Source organism: Corapipo altera, unplaced genomic scaffold (assembly GCF_003945725.1).
Source record: "Corapipo altera isolate COAL_440 unplaced genomic scaffold, ASM394572v1 1b, whole genome shotgun sequence".
NCBI classification, from domain to species: Eukaryota; Metazoa; Chordata; class Aves; order Passeriformes; family Pipridae; genus Corapipo; species Corapipo altera.
Window position 1 is genome coordinate 13,009,626 of NW_020884881.1, and position 11,742 is coordinate 13,021,367.

Here is an 11,742-nt window from a genome sequence, read left to right on the forward strand (position 1 = left end):
AGAAAACCCCAGAATTTTCCCAATATTTATTTATACTTTTACTTTGCATTCCATAAAATTCAACCTGCCAGTGTAGGCTGCTCCATCATCCGTGAAGGCAGATAAGTACATCTGGAGAGTAATTGTCCCTATTCTGTCAGATGAGTAAAGCAGGGAGGATAAATTGCCTTGGATCTGATTTTCCTATTTCTCTCAATGATCCCAGATGATCTTTTTGGACTAGATGGCTAATTCAGGTAAGGTTAGGTGAATAAATTCCTCCTTAATTTACAAAGTAGATAATAGTATTTTCCATAACTTATTTCCATGTAACTGTATTCACAGATGTCCTTTCATTTTTCTCTACAGAATCTGCAACAATAATGGAACACAAATACTCAGGTGCAATTCATTACATTTTGCCAGAGTTTTCCAAATATATAAAACCTCAGCCTAGTACTCTGTTATCCTGAATACATAGTTCCTCATGCAAGTGCAGAGTGCACTTAGGCCAGTGAATTTTTGCTTGGTGCATTTTGTAGAAGCTCAGAATAACTGTAAAGTGCAATAGCTGAGGCTCTGGAGGAGTTACTGACAGCTCCACATACTGTAAAGCCAAAGAGGGCTTGAGGGTGTTCCCTTTGCAATACTTCCATCCTGATCATTAAGTGAGTTCACATTTTCACTTGATGCAGCTAAATCACACCTCTCAGTGGTGAGTTATGCCTAAGACACCTAGAAATACACTAAAGACATTGAAATGTTATCTCATCAAGCTTCAGCTTTTTTTAAAAAAAAATAAAATTAAGGATTAGAATATCTATGCTACACTGTCCTTATAAAATAATCTTCACCCCATCCTCGTCTCTTTCTTTTTGAACTGATGAAGGCAAGGTATGCTATTCCTCAGCATCTAATACTCATATTTTTAATTCCAATCACAAAAAAAAAAAATTAAGAAAAAAAGAATTTTTCTTCAAATCCGTGTAGTTGTTATTATATGAAGAAGCTTTTGATGAAAAGATCAAATGCTAATAATTTTGGCATTGTGTTAGGGACTCATATCAGCTCTCTTAAGCATTTTGAGCCTTCTATTTGTGCAGTACACATGCCCCAAAAATGAATCACTATGCTTATTCTCACCATAAGGATCAGCCTCCTGTTACTAGAAACTGTTGTGTCCACACTGAAGCTGCTTTATTTTTTACTGTACCGATGATAGAGCCAAAGTGCTGCAAAAAAGATTACATTTGCCCTTTAAGTCAGTCACAGAAAAACAAATCTTCTATAAAGCTTTTGTGGTATATTTCTCAATCTATTATCTTCCAAGACATACTTGTTAGTTCTATGTTCTCTCAGCCAAGATTTTTATGTCAAATGGTGGTAAGAATCTGTATAGAAATATCAAAGTATTTTCTTCCAGTTGCTGATGTTAACATTTCCCATCTACTGATAAGCGTCATTATCTTAATTCCCAATGATAACAGCTTCTTAAACTCACCAGCTAGCATGCAAGAAAATTATTTTAAAAATCAAGAAATTCTGTTCTGCCTGAAAAACACAGTTCATAGTTCTGCTTTTTTTTTTTCTATCTTTTCTTAGCAGTTGTCCAAAGAGGATTATGGGTTTGATCTTGCATTTAGCAATTCATAACAGCCTGATTTACTTTAGCTTTCAAACAACAACATTCTATGTCTTGCCTATAATCCAAAAGGCAAAGGGCCAAGTGCATCTGTGGTGTGACTGTTAGAAACATCAGAATAATGCAAAGCACGACTTTTACAACTCTCACAACAAAATATATAAAAATAATAGCCTTTTTGTGTCAAATTAGGTGCTTTTATTATTAAAACGTTAAATAGTGTCTTAGACATGCTCTACATTAAAGATTAGCATGCAATATGCTGTAACTAATGTTCCTGATTTGTGATTGTCATTCATTTCAGTTTCCTAAACTTTGATTAATCGAGACTTTCACCTATTTTGTGGGCCATGTCCTCTGATATTTCTTGTAGTTGAATATCATATTACCGAGAAAGTCTGACATTCCACTTAAATTTGAAAATAATAGCAGCTGATTCAGACACAAAGGAATCCAGTCAAATACGAAACCAACATTTTTTTCTTCAACAGAAACAACCACTAACTCAAAATATTTCTTCAGTCAACTTATAAAAACCTTCAAAAAGGTGAGGGTAGTGCCCTTTTCTATTTCTAAACATGAAGTTGAACAGAAAAGACAAGAGCTCAGTCAGTGCCCAAGGAAATGGAAACTGCCACATTTGCTCTAGTAGGATGCAGCATTGGACAAGTCCTCCACAATCTCATTTGGGATTTCCACAGTCTCCCTGCTGGAGCTCTCCTATTTTCATAAAAGGCTTCAAATATTTACTTAAGAAAAAAGGTTCCTCACAGGCAAAGACATTTGCCTGGGAGATGCCAGAACTCACCTTTGGGTTCCCTTTCTATGTTTTCAAGTGAGGTTTCTGTACAGTCTTAGATAAGAATCATTGACTGAGACGCTCAAACTATAATGCACCTGGGGGAAAAGATTTCCAACAATAGCTTTTCTTGGGGCAATTCCAGACCATGCCAAATCAATAATCAGAGATAAAGAAAACTGTCATTCTGCAACACTTTTGTAAGAAAACTCACCAGGAGTTTGCAGTGCCTATATGCTAGAAGCTACTTAACTACGAGGTTAAGTATATTTATACAAAACAGAACCCGTAACACAGAGAACTGAAAGTAACGGACACAATAATATGCAGTGTCTTAGAAATTAAGACACTTTCTTGATTAGCAAGAGAAGTAGGTTTGAATCTGCAAAGGTGTTTGCATTTTGATCTCTTCTGCTCTCCAAATACTCTCTAATCGTTGGGCTAATGGGAAAATGGCAGCAAAGTAGCTTCTTTTTTCTCTTCTGGTCTTGTGTCCCACCCCAAAAAGCCTTTGAGCTCCCGCACCACCACATCACTCAGCCCTGAAATTGCCTGATTATGTTCTGTATCTCAAATTAAAACTCACACTTCACAGAATATGACAGATCTGATGCTGAGCTATATGAGAGTCAAGAAATTCAGTATAAATCTAGTTTCAGGTCATTTAGAGTTCAAATACAAGTTTGAACTTGAACAAATACAAGTCTGAAACTTGAACAAGTCAAGTTTCAGACCCTCAGGTCTTAGTCTGCCACAAAAAAGGATTTTTTGTTTTTCATTACCTACTTAGTACTAAAAAACCTAATATAGCAAATAAAATACCATTGTTATGGTAATCAAAATAACATACAGGATGTCAACAGGCCCAAGGATCACCTTTGTGCATTATAACGCGATTGAAACACTACTTGTTTTTTCTGCACAACAAAGTTTTACAAGGAGACTGTCTGACTTTATCTACTTAATTGGTAATCCCTTTCTCCTTCCTCCATCAGTCCAGTTTTTTCTAATGTAGATGTATATTTTGGGTTTTGAAGTTATGATCTTACAGAGTACAACTGGAGCATACTGGCTGCATCTCCCAGAAAAATCTCTGCTTCTATGGACTTGTCACAGATTCTACAAAGCTTTTATTAAATAACAGATATGATGTATTTGGCATGTTAGCTTCCTGGTTTTCCAAGTTTCACTCCAGTATGTGCAAAAGTTAGTACTTTCTTAAAGAAACATATTGTGAAGTCTCCTGATAGTGTGAGAAAGTTTATTCCTTTAGTTTCTTTCAAATTTTGCATCCCACTTGATTATATAGAACAAAGACAGACACTAGATTTTCCAAATAAGAAGATAAATACATTTAAATCAATTTTTTATATTTAAATTAAGATTCTTAATGAAAACTTTATGGTTTGGGATTGAGTTTTATTTCCCTATTCCATTTGTTTAGACTTGCAGAACTTGAGCATTTACTAAGTAGTTATTTGCTTTGTTGTGGTAAATTTTCAACTGTGTGGGATAATGAATTAGTTTATTTCTTATGATCACATTTTTTGATACAAATAAGCTGGATATAGGTCTTCATACCACGGATAAAGACCTTTTATAACTTCCAGTTTTGAAAAGAGTATGGACACACACAACAACACCATTGTTTTTCATGCTTGTCAGAGACAAACTAAATCTATGGGAAAAAAAACAAATCAAGAAAATTAAGATACTTGAACTTCTTAGGTTAGCAGATGCTGTCAAAGAACTTCAGGGATCAGCTGCAGTCCTTCCAAATGGAGAATGAAATACAAAATAAGATGGCATGGGGAGAAAAATTCAAAAGAGGGAAATTGTCCATGCTCTGTGCAGGAAGAAGCTAAAGATTCAAAATATATTCCAGGGAAGAAAAATGGCCATATAAATTGACACAATTATTTCAAAAATATAAAACAGACATAGCCTCTTTCTTTAGTATCGACTGGTATTTTAGATCTCTGTTTAATATTTTGTGTTATGTTTGTAATGAAATAAAGTCACTTGACCTTGAGCAGTAAACAGATGGACTAATTAGAGATTGAATTATTTGTGTTATAATTGATAAACAGGTCAGAATGTTAAAATGAGATTAGCTATTAAATTAATTTTGCAAACAATCATCACTTCAAGCCAAAGTAAACTGGATTTCCCCAATGGGTTAGGAAAAAAAATAAATTATGAGAGAAGAATTTCTTGTGATTTAAAACTTGGGAGGAGAAGGGTGGGAAATTAGAAATCTACCATTGTATGAAGAGATCTTCAAGGAAAAAACAAGAAAATAAAAATTACCCAACCCTAAACACATGTGAAATGAATGTAGGAAAGCCCAGTCCAACAAAATAAACAGATCAAACATTTTACAGAGAACACCGTACTTGACAAAAATTGCATGGCAATTTAATAAGTATGTATCTGAATGGGAAAAAAAACCCAAACAAGTAAATAAAATGTGAAAACAAAAAAATCTGCAAAACCATGCATTATCACGGTGACATATATATCAAAGCTGAATGCTTACCTGGGTATAAGCACGGTAAATTTATTATGGAAATTAAAATTAAAGTATGTTTATATGCACAAAACAGCACTTGGTAAAATTTACATGAGGAGAAAAATCAATGAGTAGGGTTTGAAATAAAGCAACCATTGCTGTCATGTGTAGGTTGAACAGTATGTAAATACAGTGAGGTGTTTAATTTGTCTACAAAATACAATACAAGGGATACTTTTAACTAAATTCAATAATGTATTTCCAAGACAATGCTTTTCAAAGGATACAAAAGATCAAAGGTAAATTGAATACTGGTGCACACCTCAGTATGATAGCATAAATACTGGCTCCATTAAGAAAAAAATTAAAAATCAACAAACAACCCCAAACTTGACCAGATGGTGAAAGTAGTTCTTACTAAATACTTTCAGATACCACACACTTAAGTTTAACAGAATGGCCATAGTAATAAAAGAACACATGTTAAAGGTGAATGTTGATACTAAGATCATTAATAGAGTCAACAAAGTTTTGTTATCTATGTGAACAGTTAGAACTCTTTGAACAAATACATTCAAGGTAATTTTGCCTCACAAATCAAGTCCTAACAGGCTTACTCTGGAAAAAAGGCTTAATGCTCAACACTTTTAACTTGCTTTCATTTACTTTGACTTTTCCTTATGTCTGTTTCAGTATCAGAAATGTCCAGATTCCTGGCTGGAATGCAAAGCGAACACCTTTTCCAAATCACTTCTCATTTGGTATAAAAAAAAAAAAAAAAAAGGAAGAAAAGCAGACCAACATAATGAGAAACTAAAACAATCTGAATTGTGCTCAAGAAAAGAACTTTGTAGATTGGATAGACTTAGATACCAGATTAAGTTTAATACGGTTATTTATGTAAGACAATAATTTGGCATGAAAGAAGTTTAGCAACCATACCCACAAAATCTGCAGTCATCTGTGTAGATGGAAAGTCACCAAAATAAAACCAGCTGTCCAAGGAGCCATTTCTAGCTTGTCACAACTAAAATTTATCAGAAAGGTACCTGGAGAATGATGTGAATATTTTAACTCCTGAAATTTTCTTGGCAAAAGAGCCTCATGGGGAAAAAAAATCTACAATTTTTTTAGAAAGATTTTGAAATATATATGACTTTCCATATAATATCTATATATATTGAGATAATGATTTCCTTATTTTTACATTGGCTCTTGGCGTAGTTGTTAGGCAGATTCAGGAAATTCATGAAAAGATATTTCTTTTTGGCTTTACATTGCATATTACCACTCACACACACACACCCTCACACACCCCCCCACCCCCACACACACCCTTGTTAGCAATTGCAAAGATCACCATGTTACTGGGAACTCAACTTCATGTTTTTGCTAAGTCCTGCCTTTGAAACCCACTCCTATAGTCAACACAAAAGCTCAAGGAGCTAAGGATAAGGCTAACAACTGATAGTATATTCTAAAATTGGATGGTAGCTGCAAAAGGACAGCTCTTTCTCTTCCAAGAAAAGGTTATCTGCTCTGCAGGATGCTGGGACCTACTGGCAGAAACAAATGTGCTGCAGTTTGTACTCTGACTTGCTGTATCTAACCTCTGGCTAAATTACTGAGAGGATTTTCCCTTCTAATATTTTTCTTCTTATACACTGTGCACAAGAATTAAATCCCTACCATTTCCCATTTCATTCCTCAATCTTCACAAGATTTGGTGTCTCCTACAAGGCACTCAGAATTTTTTGCGCTTCCTTTGTGATGGTATCCCAACCACTGGATGTCCGGGCATGGAGCAAGGAGGAAGGAGAAAACAACAAGTAGGAAGGGCAGGGGTTTGGGCAAAACAAATAATGACAGATGACTGAGAGCAGCAAAACAGCCCCTGTGCTGAGTGATGAGGACCTTGCTGCATGTTGTATACATAAAAATGGTGCTGCTGGCCAAGGCCGGCAGTCATAGGAAGTGCTGGAGCTGAGTAGGGACAGAGGGAGCAGCCAGTCCCCAGCTGGGCCAGCAGCAATGAGGACTTGCCAGGCACGGCTGGGCTCATCAGACAGAACATGGGTGGAGGCCCACAAGCCACTGAAAACTCCTACAGCTAGATTTTGCCAACACATTTGACTAATCTGGTGCATGCTTCCAGCTCTGCTTTGCTACAACGCTGCTTTATGTGTAGGTACTAACTATGTTTGGGAACAGCTCTACATCCTCTGAGGGCACTGCCACAAAAACCTACAGAAAAAGATGGGGAAACAGTGAGGATGTCCTCACACCTTCCCAGTTCTTTGTAGCTGCCATGCTTCCCCACTGCAAGGTTCAAACATTGATTGCATTATGCCAGTTCTCCTACTATTCATGCTTCCCAAGTAAGTATGGAGATCCATCCTTTCTCGCCTCTATGATCAACCCATTCTCACCTCTGTGCTGCCTTCCAGCCTCTGCCCTTCCACCCCAACTCAATGCTGATGGTGAGAAAGTGAAATTCCAACACTCATCCAGTACAAAAAATTGCAAAACATTCAGGGCAATGTTTTTTTCTCCACATCAAGTTTTTACCCAACAAGAGGCCCAGTTATCCTGTTTTCAAATCTCCTTGGAAAAGTTTGAAATGGTTAAGTGGCAAACTAATGTTCAGCATAAAGATCCAAAGGGGAGATATTTTATTCTCTGAGGGAGACTGCACATTTCCCTTCCAACCCTGGCCTCAGTTGAAGTATTACAATAATGACAGATGAGCTCCTCCAATAAGAGGCTTTCCTTTTCTTGACTTCAGTGGTCGATTTTCCAGAGTTTTATGCAACCTTTTAATCTCATGTCTTTCAACTCTATTCTCCTGCTATGTTGCTTATGAAAATGGCATTAATAGAAACAGAAAATCTGTTAAGCAGGGTAAGTGCTGCATTACATGTGAGAGCAAAACAAGCAGCCCCTGGCACTGAGCACCAAAAGGATTCCATTAAACAGAAGGAATACACTCTTCCAACTGGCAGAGTGTCATTTTGCTTTGTTGACAGTATATAGTATAATGATTATCTACAGCTGGGATGGGAAAGTATAAATCACATTAATTTTTTTAAAACATACTTAGCTATGGAAACCACAGGAATATACAACATTCATACATAGATTATGGTTATGGGATTTGATTTTATTTTTTTAAGCAATAATTATGTATCGGAACTAAATGCAACTCCCACATCTTCATTAGCAACTGCTTCAGATCATCCAAACTACAGAAAGTGCTGAGAAATTAGAATAAACACACTTGGCTGACAGTCCTTTCACAGAAAAAAATATATCTTTAATTTAAATAAAACTTTATAATTCACTCCTCTGCCGTATGCCAGTCTACTTGTTGATTTGATTAAAAAATAATTTTTAGTTTCACTAGATGAACATTATTAAAGAGATACTGTCTAAGACTACTGGATTATAAAAATATCTGAACAAGAAAGAAAACTCCCTGATAAAGTTATTAGCTACATATTAATTTCTTTGTGCAAGTGACAGAGACTTACACAATATGGATAATGACTAGGCAAGGACTCTATAGGAACCATGCACATTTATCTTTCTTCAATCACTGTCTTATCTTTTACATATTAAAAAGAAACTCAGAAACTGATAATGTAGACAGCTTGATGACATTTAAATTTCTTGCGTTTTCTTCACCCTCTTTTTTCTTTACCCATTAATATAACCCAACTGTATCAGTCAGCAACTTCTGTTACACAGGACATTGTCTTTGCACAGAACTTAGGGCATGGGATTCCAAACCCAGAATACCCATTCATAGAAGAAACTATATTCATAATTATGTAAATTTGAAATCAGGTTTGATAGAATAGCACTAGAAGAAGTATGGACATACATTAACAAAAGACTTTTCTTCCTATTTTTAAATTCTGTTTTCATCATTTAGCTTTGTCTTTCATAAATAAAAATCATCATAGGTAGGTAGATCTTAATCTCTGTTAAAAACATCCCAGTAAAAAGAAATCAGCATCCCATACAAAGATAATGTGTTTGCTTAGAAAGCAATCACTATATTTTCAGAAAGAAATGGCACAACTTTCCTTTGCTTACATTGTTAATACCCAGACACTTTTGTTGAAGACCACATATTTTTAAAAACAAAGTGAGCACAATGGTAGCACATGATAAAAGTCATCTTTCTTGCCAATAAGGCAAACAATAGGATTGATTAATATTTAGGCAGGTGAGGGAGGAAAATTAAGAAAGGGGGAGTTGCCAAGAAACTGTCGCTATGAAAGTTGGCCAGAAAACAAGTTCTACTATGAAAAATGTTGCTGATTTGAAAATCTAAATTTTCTCTTCATCAGGATGGACCATCCATTCCTAATCTGGAGAGCCCATTGGAAATGCACAACCCACTGATACAAGCAGTACAGAAGCTGTCTCTCAATCTCTCCTGTTGGAATACTAGATAGATCAAATATTCATTGAGCTTGGTAAACTACAGACCAGTGCCAAGAGCTTACAATCAGGGAGAACAGGGACTTTCTCTTGTTCAAGAAAATCATCCTGACTATCAAGAGAGCAAAGTATGACCAAGCTTCTTATGAGCTTGGCTATAAACCAGTTTTGTATCTTTGGCTCCTAGAATAAACTGGGTGTGGATGTGTCAGCAGTGTTTATTTTGGATTTTTTTTCCTTCTAACTAGCCCATCAGTTGTTGAGTTTCTATCACAGGTAAGGGTTTCTCAACAGCAGGTACCACAGTCTGTTGGGAATGTCTCCTACTGCATATTTCTCTCTCATATGATTTGAGAGAAACAAGCCAAAGAAAGTTTCTCTTAAGCAGGAATTATTTTTGTGAAAATTTTTGTGTCAGCATTTTCCATGAAAAAAAAAAATCTCAGAAAATTCCTAACCAGCTCTAGTCATCACTTGTCAGAGAAGTTGCATGTCCAAAAAATGGAAATTGAGATGTACGTGGAAAAGGAGTTGAGAAAAGTGTGGTATCATAGTGTCTGTATCTCTGTGTCACCTGCTAAGAATGCCTGTGAGAACAATATCTTCAATGAACAGACTGAGCACAGAGGCTATGGTGAGATTGTTCAGCATCCTACAGATACAGACTCATACTTGTAGGGAGAAAACAACAGGTTTTACAGCATGTGATGCTGCCAATCTTTTTTGACTTGCCCATTCACATCACAAAATATTCCACTTTGAAATCCTATTTCAAAATATTTATTTTTTTTACTAGAAAATGTAGTTATATCTTGGAGGCCATCAACGTTCCTGGCCATACACACTGCCTGATGCCCTCAGACCTTGCCCCAGGACCCAGCCATCACATGTCCCTGTCCTTCCTCTGCCCAATGCTGGCAGACTCTTTCCCTGAAAGAATTCTTTCCCTCTTGTGCCTGTCCTTTGTTTTTGTCTGTGCAAAGGTCTGACCCTAACAATGTTACCGGAAGGAAGGAAAGGTTTGCAGAAACCTTTACAAACTTTTTTTCCTTAAACGTCTTCCCAGAGGGCCAATAGAAGGACAGAGTTGGCTCTTCAGATATCCAGTCCAAGGGGGACAATTCAGGAAAGAAATTCAGCTAAAGAGCATCCAGCGCTTGATTACTTATTGTTTGTTCCTTGCCCCCCTTCACCTCCCGGATTTCATCGGGAACATCTAATGAAATTACAAGTATTTCAGTCTGGAAATAGCATGTTCATGCTGCTGAACTTCAGCAAGGACATGCCCTTTCAGCAACGCACTGTCCTGCGTTTGGGGCATTCCTTGTCAACTACTGTTACTTAACACTCATTCTACCCCTGGAAATTGAGGATACATGGTGGTGTCCTGAAAACGGCCGGGGAGAACCTTTTGGGCAACGTTGAGATTCCCTTCTCCTCTCTCCCAGATTCCAGGTCTGCCCGTTGTGAGCGAGCCCCGCGCCCCGCTTACGCGGGAAGGCTGTAGTGGGAGCACCGGCTCCTCCGCAGACCCCGGGACGGGACGAGAGGTGCCTCTCGCAGAGCTGCCAAGGACGCCCTTCGCGGCCGGAGTGCGGCTTGTTCCGACCCCCGCACGCTCCGCTCCTCTCTCTCCCGCATCGTCCCGCAATGCTGTGCCCGTGGGACCGGGATGAGCGGGGCGGGCACGGTGCACCCGTCCCCGCCCGGTCGCGCAGGTGGAGCCGCCGGGAGCTGCCGGGCGCTGGAGACGGCGGGGTCTCCCCGCCCGCTCTCCCGCCCCACCTGTGGGGTGCGCCCCGAGCACCCTCCCTGCCCCGGCGGAGCGGGAGAGAGGGGAGGTGATGCGGTTGCGAGGCGCAGGGGGGTTCGCTATCGAAGTGATAGAAGCACTGACCTGCCGCGGGGATGGCGGTGGGCAGCAGCAGCAGCAGCTGGTGGAGCAGCAAGGCTGGTAGGAGGTGGGTGGCCCGCATGGTGCTGGCGGCCCCACCTGCGGCTGGCGGGGAGGAGAAAGAGAGATGGCTCCTCGAAGGGACCCCGTGCACCGCCGGTCACTAGAGGAGGCAGAGTGAGCCGAGCTTTTTATTGCGATGATCTAAGTTTGTTGTGTGATTAACTGGAAAGATCTGGGTCCCAACTCCCTCTTACGGTAAGAAACTGTTTAACAACATCCCCTCTCTGCCTCTTCTCCTCCTCCCCTCCTCAGGAGCTGCCTCCCCTCCCTCCCGCCCCTCAACCAGCCCAGGGAGAGGGCTTCCACCGGCTCATCCCTCCCTTCATCTTTCCCTCCCTCTTCCTCCCCGCCCCCCTCCCTTCATCCCTTAGAGGCTCGGGAGGGGCAACCAGGTCGGGCCCCTC

The 11,742-nt window shown here is 38.9% G+C and overlaps 1 protein-coding gene across 2 annotated transcripts in view; it reads right to left on the reverse strand.

Annotated features, from left to right (window-relative positions):
* The window catches only part of HGF (hepatocyte growth factor), a 58,625-nt gene extending 47,098 nt beyond the window's left edge, over positions 1–11,527 (reverse strand). For both annotated transcript variants that reach the window (XM_027639982.1, XM_027639984.1), the window contains exon 1: positions 11,279–11,527. In XM_027639982.1, the coding sequence (XP_027495783.1) occupies positions 11,279–11,357 (79 nt within the window). In that variant the 5' untranslated portion in view covers positions 11,358–11,527. The remainder of the gene's footprint in view (positions 1–11,278) is intronic.
* Between the last annotated feature and the right edge of the window lie 215 nt (positions 11,528–11,742).